Genomic DNA, 12,236 nt, shown 5'->3' on the forward strand with positions numbered 1-12,236 from the left:
AAAAATAATTTGCGGTCAATTCTTAATTGATTTTTACTAAATAAATAATTTTCAATCAAAATGGAAAATATTTAGACCTACCTGATTTTCCTGGTGTTACTGTAACAGGGAACTCAAGCAAGACCCCCAAAAAACTATTAGCAATCAGGCAAATTGAAGAAAAAAAAATGTTAAATTCTTGCCAAATTAAAGGTTTTGATTAGCCAAATAAAATATAAATTTTAATTAGATTGAAAATAAACCTAAAATCTCTTTTGAATGTGTTTATTTGATCTATCTGTTAATGTGTCAAAGGTCAAGTTGTCCCAATTACTTCTCAGTACATCTCAATCGACTGTCACATTTGTCTTGAGAAATATCCAAATAAGGTAAGCCAGTAAAAATTATGTTTTTATATATTCATCAATTTTCCATTTTTATAAACAATTTAATTTTTTCAAGTTTGGGAAAATCACCAACCTTCACAGAAAGAACAAAATAGCTGCACATCATATGATTAGTATGTGATCTGAACACACTTTGATGTACAGTTCTTTATGCTGTCTTTTAATCTACCTCTTGAATTTTTATATTGATGATGTTCATCACTTGATTTTTGGATTTACCGTAGTTTAACACCAAATAGCCGATGTATTTTATGTGCTGGGGTGTGTTAAACATTCATTCATTCATTCATTCACACTTTGGCGTACATGTCTTTAAAATTTAAGCTTCACGGTTGTGAACAAGAAGTTCAGTAAGTTATTATCTTTTATAAACTAGACGAAATTAATTTTATTTACTCTGTGACATTCAGATTTATATTTGTTTGTAATTGTGAATTATATAAGCTTTTCAAAAATATAAATTTATGAAAGTTACAGTATATCATAAAAAAGTCATATTATGCTTGTTACACAAGCAGGACTTTGTGAAAGAACAAATACTGTAAATCACATTTGACAGAAAAGATGAATTAATATTATGAAATGACAACATACTTCAAGATTACAAGATGTATGCTTGTCGTACAACAAAATAAAATATTTTACAGTTGGTGTATAAAAGATATATAAAATGATAATCAAAATACCTGTATGCTCATAAAAAGTTCTCTCATTTGTATGCACAATATATTTGCACTTTTTTCATAAACTCAAAATAATTGTGAAAAGTTATGTATTTTTAATACAACAATACTAGTGAAGTGTTATTTCTGGCAACATATTCTTTCATGCAGGATTAATGAGAACATAATTTCTTTGCCATATTGAATTAACTATAAGTGAATTCATCATAAGTGTTTTTAAATATTGAAAATATCAACAAAGTCTATGTTAATTGGTATTTGTCAAGGCTCTGTAGGATAAACTAGACAAAGTTGATATTTTAAATATTAAAAAACACAAAGAGCTAATTCTACTTATCCTATAACACTTCTAAAAGAACATTTTAATTTAATATTTAGTCAATCACATTTCTAAAGTCACCATCATAATTAGTAATGACATCATCAACATTGGCACAAATGTACTTTGATGTCAATTATTAAGACAGTATAGGTCTTATTGGCTTGTAACCAAATGACCTACTGACAAAAAAAAAATTAAAAATTAAGAAAATTACTGGGTTTATTCGCCAAAATATTAAATGGGTTTATAACATGGATATTATGCATAAATTATAGGATAATTAACTATTAATAGCATTATTAATTATAATAGCACTATACTTCATTCACACTGCTAATGAACAAATGCTCAAAGCCGATTTATCCTAGTAACACATGTAGCACGTGCTACGAGCCTCATTCTTCAGGGGTGGATGCGTGCTGATGTGTACATTTATTTTCCCCAGGTCACTTTTCCTCTCTCCCTGAGGGTGCTTGTAAAATATATATCCTGGGAAGGAGGCCCCGCTGTGCTACAGGACCCGCGGATCCTTAAACCGGCTCTGCAAATGCTCATAAACAATTATTTCCTGAAGGATGAACCAATTGTATTAACTGATTGTTAGTTATCTCATGAAAATGTAACAAAAATTAAGCTGAATTATATGTGAATTGGTGTGAAATAATAATAAATGTATGCGACACCTTAGTATACATGCACTAAGATGAACATCAGTGTGCAAATAAGAACCCCAAAATGTGTTGATCTGGGACGAAAAAATAAAACAAAATGTGAAAACTTATCACAGAGCTAAATGCTGAAGCTGGTGCTGTTGCCACCAAAAGGTAATATCTTTATCTTGTCATCTCTCTTCATCAAGTTATGACAACAATGTATATAAAATGATAGCTGATAATAACCTCTATATTTTTACAAGTTAATAAAAAACAGAATTCTCATGACACCATGGAAATTCTAACCAATAAGTGGCTGTTTGGGCAGTTTGGACCAGTCCATTGGAAAAGGAGAAATGCATCACAATTGAGATATCAGGTTACAGTATAATTTTTTTATTTTTTTTTAAGTCTCCTGTGTAAATCATACAAATACAACTTCATCTTCCACAAGCAGAAATGAATTGCACGGCATGTTCATTACTAGACATTGCACATCAGTGGATGGACTCTGGACGTGAGGCGTGTCAACTGTTTTTGCTGCTGGACAGCAACACCCACAGACAGAGACCACCAGACGCAGCTACTCCTGTCCTGAAAGACAACCCGAGTGGAATGTTAGTTTATATCATACACCAGCACGATGTTTAGTCGGCAGCTATTTGATGTCTAACATGATAAATTCGTCAAGGCAAAACAATATTTGGTTTAAGCTATTGGTCAATCTGCATTGAAAAAGTGACAGATGGTTATTTGACAAGGTGAGCTTTGCAAAGCCAGATATACATTATTTAATTGTGCTTAATGCAATGAAGTATTAAAAACATAGATGTAACAAGCATTCTAAGAGTACTGCTAATGCAATACATGTCCCCTACCAGGCCCAACAAATTTTCATAACTGACAAATGTATAAATCACCATGAAAGTTATATCTGATCTTTAACAGTACATGATAAAGCTATAGACAAAATTTCATCTCAATATCTTCAGGCATTGCAAAACAAAATTCGAAAAACACATTTCCGTATCTCCTAAGTTCAAAACCCATAACTCTGTCAAACATGGGTAAATCACCATGAAAGTCAAAGTTGATCTGTAACAGTACGGGCAAAAGCTATACCCAACATTTCAGCTCAATAGCTTAAGGCATTGTGGAAAAACACATCTAGAAAACTATATGTCAGATGCATGGATGGACAGATGGATGGATGGAAGGACAGACAGCAGACAGAAGGACGGTAGGGGACTAATAACATGATGTAAGCACCAACCACATAAGGCCACGGATTAAGGTAGAGTGTTTCCAGATATTATAATAGGTCACTCGGATTACTTCATGATGCCGGAAAGATCTCAAAATGTCCTTCGCACTAGAAAGATAAAAATTCAGCAAATATTAATATATTAAAACATTTCTCCTTTTAACCTTTATAATTACAGGTGAGAGAAAAATTATAGCTATTACAGAAATTATAACACTGAGCGAAACACTGGAATTAATTTTTAATGGCCGTAAATTCTAAAGCATTTTTGAAACATCTTAAGCCCCAGTCTGACATACACGAATTATACCCCGAATGTCCAGGAATATACATGATCCTATGCAGCCCTAATTGCTCCCAATTATTTGGCAAAAACTGCATACAAATTCTCATGACTGCTGCAAGAACTAATACGATACTATTTAAACCCGATTCATTTCAAATCAGGACACCTACTGTGTGTTCCCTAGGATGCTTTCCAGAATACGTTACGAAACATGACAATTAATGCGGAACACGTCAAGAATTACTACGACACGCCTACGAATCCGCACAACTGCTACACAAATCAATATGTCTGCCTCAAGAACCAGTACGACTGCCGCAAGTCGCCTATATGAAGGCTCCCAAACAGGCCAGATTTCATTCAACGTTCTGCCTGCAAGCAGTGAACATCACCGTGCCACTCTTCAAGTCAGCAAACGACCGCAAGGAACAAAGGAAGAGCCAGTGTACCCGTCGAGAATCAGAGGCAGAGGGAGAGAGCCAGAGGTAGAGAAAGACCCTTCAATAGTCGTACGAATACCTTACGTTAAACTACAAATATACCGAATGCGTCTACGAACATACTACGGTTACGCACAATGCCCTCAAGAACTTGTAAGATTGAGTCACAATATCAACTTTATTCACGATTACTCCTGTCGATCCAGATCATTCAAGAATACTGACGAAAGGCCAGTACCCCCCTATGGTCTCAGTACGTATATCCAAGAATCACCAAGAATTCTTAAATCGGGCCCATTCGCGATATAATTTGTGTATGTGAGACTGGGGTTTTATCTGCATAATAACTTGTATATAGAAGATATAATATAATTTCACCAAAAAAGTCTGTAATTATTGAATGTATAAAACACATATGAAGAGAAACCAACCAAGAAAAATTGCCAGTGGCAACCAGTGCTTTCTGTCTGCCTTGAAGACGAATGTCAACAGTCCCATATTTGGAGAACCAGCAACCTAGCTGGAAAGGAAAGGAATGTTGTTTTAATTATATTCTATGTGAAGGAAGACACTCGAAATAATTTGTAACATGCAAATAAAGGATCTTTTATATATCTTTCATCACAGACAGGATGGTATACACATTGGTCTTTAACATTTGTTAAGATCAATTCCTCTAACCATCATTTCATCGTTCTGAATGTATCCATCCACTCACTCACCCATTCATTTATCCATCCATCCATTTCATCAGTCAAGGAATGGTTTAATTTACCTGTTCTGTTTTGAGAGACTGACCGTACTTGCGGGTTGTCACAAACAGAAGCTGCGGCCTTTTACTAGGTGGATCTTCTTTATCTAAATTCTAAAAATCAAAGCAAAAATGTACTGCAAAATAAAGGATTTAATGATATATACACTAGGGGTAGAGGAAATGCCCTTTTCTGCAGATCTGGAACAGATTCTGACATACAATGTACTGTGATAATCCATAAATGTGTTTATTTATTTGACTATTAAATGTACTATCCATTAAAGGGACTGTTTTGAGTTTGTAGCCATTGTGAGATGTTTGCGATAACAGAGCCTTGTTGGCCACTGCTATTTCATACTAAATACATTTTCTTGTTTAGAATACCAATGTCTGTATATCAAATGTGTTTGTGGTTGTATACTAATGTTTGTAACACTCAGTTTTTACTTTAATTCATGATATATATTTTTTCGTACCTATAAAATTATTGGGAGGTAAAATCTGGTTTGGGCTACCACAATTATTAGGACAACAACAAACACCTTGTAAATACAGACACTGATATTTTAAATAAAAAACTGTATTTAATTTGTATGTTACGTCATCGAAAAGGCTATATTGGTCGGAAACATTTTACAACGATTTCTATCTCCTAAAACAATACATTAATATAAACAATACTTACAATGTAGTTGATCATGGCCCTTATGATGTTCACACTATTTTGAAACTTTGTAGTGTTCTTCAGGTACACATCAAATGAGCAGGGAGTGACATTCATAGATCTACAAAACAATCCGAGACACTACCGGTAATCAGGGTAGTAAAAATAAATAAAGTTTGTTTTCTTTAACAACTCCACAAGAGCACACTGATTTATTAATCATTGGCTATTGGATGTCAAACACTGACTAATTTTTTTACTTATAGTCTTAGAGGAAAGCTGCTATATTTTTCCATTAGCAGCCAGGGATCTTTTATATGCACTTTTCAACAGTACATACAACAACCTTTGATGTATTGGTTGGGGTGGGGAAAAAACACTGCAGTTGTTCAATCCTACGATGCTATCACGGTAGTAAGTTACATTCTCACAAAACATTGCAATGATATCATCAAAGGCCGAGTCTAAAATACAAAATGTCTCAGTCTTATTTCTAATATATCATAACTCTTCATAGCATTTTGTGTATTAATTTTTTTTAAACTAAATACCCGGTATTAAGTCAAATGATCTATAACCAAAGTTAAAGTATGTTTTGTTTAACGACACCATTAGAGCACACTGATTTCAAATCTGTGATAATTTTTATATAATATAGTTCTAGAGAAAACCTGCAATATTTTTATATGCACTTCTCCCAGACAGGACAGCATATACCACAGCCTTTGATATACCAGTAATAGTTAGGGCGGGAAATGTATAACCATTTCCAGGTACAAAATGAATAATATAACAATACATAATTATCAGTTACCTCGTATTGGACTGCTATAAATCTGTTATGAAAATATACATTATTTTTTTCAAAACTATTTTAACATTACATCAATGAATAAACTAGAAGAAGAATGACTTACTTTGTGTCCTTAAATGTAACCATATGAGCAATCCGAAGGAAAACTGAAGTAAACAGAAGAAAATTAATGAAAAGCACATACATGTAGTGCCTTTTAGACAAAAGAAATTTTAAACATTTATGTATGACTACAACACAGACTGGTTCATCTCTATTGTCATATTAGGTCATTTATTAGCGTTTTCAATTATTATTATATAACATTTAGTGAAATATCTTAAAATTAAAATATCAGTGAAATAAAAGTGTGACAATAACACATTTTAGAGTGAAAATTTCACTATTTCACTCTAAACTGTGTTATCGTCACTGTAGAAAGTGTTATCTTCACTGTAAGAAAGCTGGAACTATTTTGCTGCTGGCATTTAAAAAATAAAGGTAAATTGCCAAAAGTTATATAATAAATAGAAAATTTTATGTTTTTTGTCAAATATGATTTATACATATATCTCATCGAGTGAAGTTTGCAATCATATCACACTCATTGCGCAAGTGCAACTCGTGAGATATGATTGCAAACTTCACTCGATGAGATATGTAAATCATATTTGACAAAAAAACATGAAATATCCTCTATCTATAACATGACAAATACTAATACTGTAGGTATTAATTACAGATCTGTTCATTTATACTATCATTACGTATTACACTGAATATATTTAACCTTAAATATTTTACGAACCACCTATTAATTTACTGTACGAACATTAAAGTTTGTTTTGTTTCACTACACCACTAGAGCACACTGATTTATTCATTATCAGCTGGTGGCGTCGTGGTTAGGCCATCGGTCTACAGACTGATTGGTACTGGGTTCAGATCCCAGTCAAGGCATGGGATTTTTAATCCAGATACCGACTCCAAACCCTGAGTGAGTGCTCCGCAAGGCTCAATGGGTAGGTGTAAACCACTTGTACTGACCAGTGATCCATAACTGGTTTAACAAAGGCCATGGTTTGTGCTATCCTGCCTGTGGGAAGCGCAAATAAAAGATCCCTTGCTGTTAATCGGAAAGAGTAGCCCATATAGTGGTGACAGCGGGTTTCCTCTCAAAATCTGTGTGGTTCTTAACCATATGTCTGACGCCATATATCCGTAAATAAAATGTGTTGAGTGCGTCGTTAAATAAAACATTTCTTTCTTTCTTTCTTTCATTATCAGCTATTGGATGTCAAACATTTGGTAATTTGCATATACAGTCTTACAGAGGAAACCCGCTACATTTTTCAATTGGTAGCAAGGGATCTTTTATATGCACCATCCCACAAACAGGATAGCACATACCATGGCAACTGATGTAGCGGTCGTGATGCACTGGCATGAAAATGGTATGGAATAAGAAATAGCCTAATGGGCCCATTGACAGGAATCAATCCTAGACAGACCGCGCATCAAGCGAGTGCTCTACCACTGGGCCAAGTCCCACTCCGTTTACTGTACTATGTCAAAAGATAATACATACAGTTAAAAATATACATACCATATCCACATTGATAGGCATCATATCCAGCTTCATGGGGTGAGTGCACGCCATCTAAATACATTAAAAAATAGTCACTATAAAATATCAAAATCAGAAGAAAAGTCAGTTAACATTTTGTATTTAAAAAATTATATAATAAACAAGAGTACTGGTGAGGTACATGATATGCCCATCATCAGGAGTTTGATGGAAAACCATATCTATATTAATGAATATGTTACGTGTATGATTCAATTATAATTATGTGAAATTTTTGCAGTGGGATGGATGAACAGTTTGTTTTGGACCAACCACCATCCCAAATTGTTCCTACATGTGGTTTGATGGTCCTGTATGCATCTGTATGCAAGATATGATGTGGATATGGATTTACTGGTTATGTGCAGTAGACCGTGAAAAGTAGGTCACAGTGACCTAGTAATAGAATGCAACACACCACTATCCCAAGTTGTTCTTACATGTCAGGTTTGATGGTCCTGTATGCATCTGTATGTAAGCCAGTCGAGGCATGGGATTTTTAATCCAGATACTGACTCCAAACCCTGAGTGAGTGTTACGCAAAGCTCAATGGGTAGATGTAAACCACTTGCACCGACCAGTGATCCATAACTGGTTCAACAAAGGCCATGGTTTGTGCTATCCTGCCTGTGGGAAGCGCAAATAAAAGATCCCTTGCTGCCTGTCATAAAAGAGTAGACTATGTGGCGACAGCGGGTTTCCTCTAAAAAACAATGTCAGAATGACCATAAGTTTGATGTCCAATAGCCGATGATAAGATAAAAAATCAATGTGCTCTAGTGGCATCGTTAAATAAAATAAACTTTACTGTATGTAAGATATGGTCGGGACAAGGATTTACTGTTATGTGCAGTAGACCGTGAAAAGTAGGTCACAGTAACCTAGTAATAGGATGCGACACACCACCATCCCAAGTTGTTCCTACATGTGAGGTTTGATGGTCCTGTATGCATCTGTATTCAAGATATGGTCCGGTTAACAGACGGACAAAAAAAAAAATGTATTGAATTAGGGACTGTTAACAGACTTGTCCAATGCCATATGCAATTAAAACATAATTTACGACACCCCAGCACAAAAATATCGGCTATTGATAAAAAAAAAAATTCTTACAAAAATTAGGGACACAAAATACTGGAAGTGTAATCATACATAAATTTGAAGCTTTTAACCCTAAATCAATACCTGTCGACAGTCAGACGAAAAGATAGTTCGCCAGATAGAAAACATATAAATCCTCAGGTATATGAATGAGCTATTCCATGGAAAGTTTAATGGGATATCACCGCTTGCGTTTACATGACGTCGGTGGGTAATATATGACATCATATTAGTGTGAGGCGGTGACATGCTCATTGACACAGGGTTTTATTTTGTTATTAAAAAATTTTAAAAGCCTTCTTGTTAAAAACAGGGACACAAAATTAAACTGGGTAAATACCATAGTGCAGTGATAAAATCATACATGAATTTTAAGCCATCTTTTCTGTTTGTGTAACCTAACATTTATTGTCATAATAAGAATGTGGTCATGTGGGACAGTCAACAGAAAAGACCATGGTCTCGAAATTTTCACCCGGGTGATGGAAAAGTCTTATAATAATTGAGCTGATGTTAATATAACGTTCCCTGGAAAACTTACTGTATCTTTGGAAACCAGGAGCGTGGATGATGTCTGGCTGACACAAAATATGCAGTTTGCCTTTGGAACTGAAATTAAAGAAAACAATTATTTCATTAAATAGATGAATATATATACATGTATATAAATTTAAAAGTAAAAAACAGTTCACTTTTTATACTTTCTCCATCGAGCATGTTTGAACCTTAATTGGATGTTAAACCAGTTGACTGTGTTTTTTTATGTGTACATCAAAGGCTATGGTATGTACTGTCCTGTCTATGTGCACTTCTTAGGCAGGACAGTACATACCATAGCCTTTGATGTACTAGTTGTGTGGTACTCGTTGGAAATGCCAAAGGAAAATACACAGTATTACATACGTGTATGAATATATTCAAATTTTCTTAAATAGACACTCAGGTGATTTTTATACAAGGTACAGTAGAATAAGTGATTTATTATTAAAAAGGAAATGCGATTCATATGCTAGTACAAGCAACCCACCTGTCCAGTGCAAGATATAAATCACCCAGGGATGTCGATTCCAGGAGTTTGCTCTGTTCAAATGGCTGCGAATGTAGAAAACAAACACTGAAGATAATGTTTTTCAAAGGAAAAAGGACACAAATGTTCATTTCAAGTGACAGAACCTAGTTTTTAAACACTACTGCTATGCATATTTTCCACCATTAGACAAATTTTTATTAAAAGTGACAGAACCTAGTTTTTAAACACTACTGCTATGCATATTTTCCACCATTAGACATATTTTTGTTAAAAGTGAAAACCTACACTACTGCTATGCATATTTTCCACCATTAGACATATTTTTATTAAAAGTGACAGAACCTAGTTTTTAAACACTACTGCTATGCATATTTTCCACCATTAGACATATTTTTATTAAAAGTGACAGAACCTAGTTTTTAAACACTACTGCTATGCATATTTTCCACCATTAGACATATTTTTGTTAAAAGTGACAGAACCTAGTTTTTAAACACTACTGCTATGCATATTTTCCACTATTAGACATATTTTTGTTAATTGAAATGGGACATTACTTACATATTGTTGTTTATATTATTCTTTTCATACATCGGAGTCTTTCTAAAGTCCGAACTAAAATGTTAACAACTACAAAAAATTGCTCTCCTACCTTTATTTTTCGTTAGATTTTACCCATATTTAGTCCAGACAGAAATCTTGAAAAAACTATTACAATGACACAGATTCTACATACTAGATAATAACCATGTCACCTATATTACCTATATTAGCTTGTGCCGGCTGCCATTTTAACTTTTTATGGAATATTCTCCAAGAGGGTGAAAGGATATAACTTAATCTAACAACGTCATAACATGTTATGATATAAAAGCAAACGTGATGACATCATATTAATTTATTATTTATTTTTTTCTTTAATGATACCACTAGAGATCATTGATTTTATATTAATTATGTCACATACTTTGGAGGCTTTCACCCCTCTTGAAGAGTATTCCATAAAAATAAAAAAAAGGCAGACGGCAGAAAACTGCATGTATTTTGCCCTATGCTATTTCAGCAAAGTCGATACTGGCGACGTTACAGTCTCATATGTGGAATCTGTGTCACTGTAATGGTTTTTTCACAAGTTTTTAACCTCATACATTAACATGGTCGACTATGGGATTTTATTTGATATGGTACAACCGTTAAGTGTCTAAAATGGTAATTAGAATGTGTGTTAAAAAGAAACATTCTGTCGCCACAAAGTTTAACCCATTTTATTAGCAACATATCTTATACATGCTTTACAATAGACAGGATAGCACAGTTTTTGTTAGTTAAGATATGGGAACTGGTTGGCAAGGGGCATAAACCAGTAGGTCTATGGGGGGGGGGATAATATGATGACCCATGAAAGAAACATTTGTCTAATCAGTGTTCGAAATAAGCACTTGTCCATTTGTCCTGACAAGTGAAAAATGTGCTTGGAAAATGCTTGTTGTATGGATAAGTAAAACTGTTCAATGCAGTTTCATTTGGAGCAGTAAAAACACCGTCCTTGCACTTGAATGAAACGAAACATTTATTTGGACAAGTGAAAATATTGGAGGACAAGTCGATTTGTAGATGTACTTGTCCGGTGGACTAATGAACAGTTTTGCTTATGTCAATCACTGCTAACAGCATCTCAACACATTTTAAACTATGGCTATTTGGTGCTTACCATGGTTATTTTGACACTTTGCTCATATTTTCGTATTACCTTTTTCAACTGAGTGCAGAAGTGCTTTGTGTCAAATACTATTGGAAACATTTCATGTATATTCCTCTTGAAATCACAATACTTTTCTAAAGACAAAAAAAAAAAAATTCAAAATCAGTGGTTAGTAATTAGACATCTATGAGTAATTTTATTTCTCAGATTATTAATTTGATTTTAACATTTTCAATACAAAGCCCATAAATCTGTTTTAAAAGAGGGGAAACAAATTAAGATTAAATGGGTTGATATTTGTCAACATGGGAATGGTCAAGAAAAAATAAACAGTTTTAAATTTAAAAAAATAAAAAAATAACAGTAAATGCCATAAAAAGTAAAGTGTGTTGTGTTTAACTAGAGCACATTGATTAATTAATCATCTGCTTTTGGGTATCAAACATTTGGCAATTATGAAACAAACTCTTTTCAAGAAATCCACTGTATTTTTCCATCAGCAGCATGTGATCATTTATATACATTTTCCCC

The 12,236-nt window shown here is 33.8% G+C and overlaps 1 protein-coding gene across 1 annotated transcript in view; it reads right to left on the reverse strand.

The window, feature by feature from the left end:
- Window positions 1–248: 248 nt before the first annotated feature.
- LOC121368002 (poly(A)-specific ribonuclease PNLDC1-like) overlaps window positions 249–12,236 on the reverse strand; it is a 36,025-nt gene continuing 24,037 nt past the window's right edge. The window contains exons 13-22 of the mRNA XM_041492497.1: window positions 11,754–11,839; window positions 10,001–10,065; window positions 9,515–9,582; window positions 7,852–7,905; window positions 6,370–6,412; window positions 5,474–5,573; window positions 4,810–4,899; window positions 4,466–4,554; window positions 3,318–3,416; window positions 249–2,638 (exon numbers count right to left, since the gene is read on the reverse strand). Coding sequence (XP_041348431.1) covers window positions 2,572–2,638; window positions 3,318–3,416; window positions 4,466–4,554; window positions 4,810–4,899; window positions 5,474–5,573; window positions 6,370–6,412; window positions 7,852–7,905; window positions 9,515–9,582; window positions 10,001–10,065; window positions 11,754–11,839 — 761 coding nt within the window. The 3' untranslated portion in view covers window positions 249–2,571. The remainder of the gene's footprint in view (window positions 2,639–3,317; window positions 3,417–4,465; window positions 4,555–4,809; window positions 4,900–5,473; window positions 5,574–6,369; window positions 6,413–7,851; window positions 7,906–9,514; window positions 9,583–10,000; window positions 10,066–11,753; window positions 11,840–12,236) is intronic.

This window comes from Gigantopelta aegis, chromosome 3, assembly GCF_016097555.1.
Source record: "Gigantopelta aegis isolate Gae_Host chromosome 3, Gae_host_genome, whole genome shotgun sequence".
Taxonomy (NCBI): Eukaryota; Metazoa; Mollusca; class Gastropoda; order Neomphalida; family Peltospiridae; genus Gigantopelta; species Gigantopelta aegis.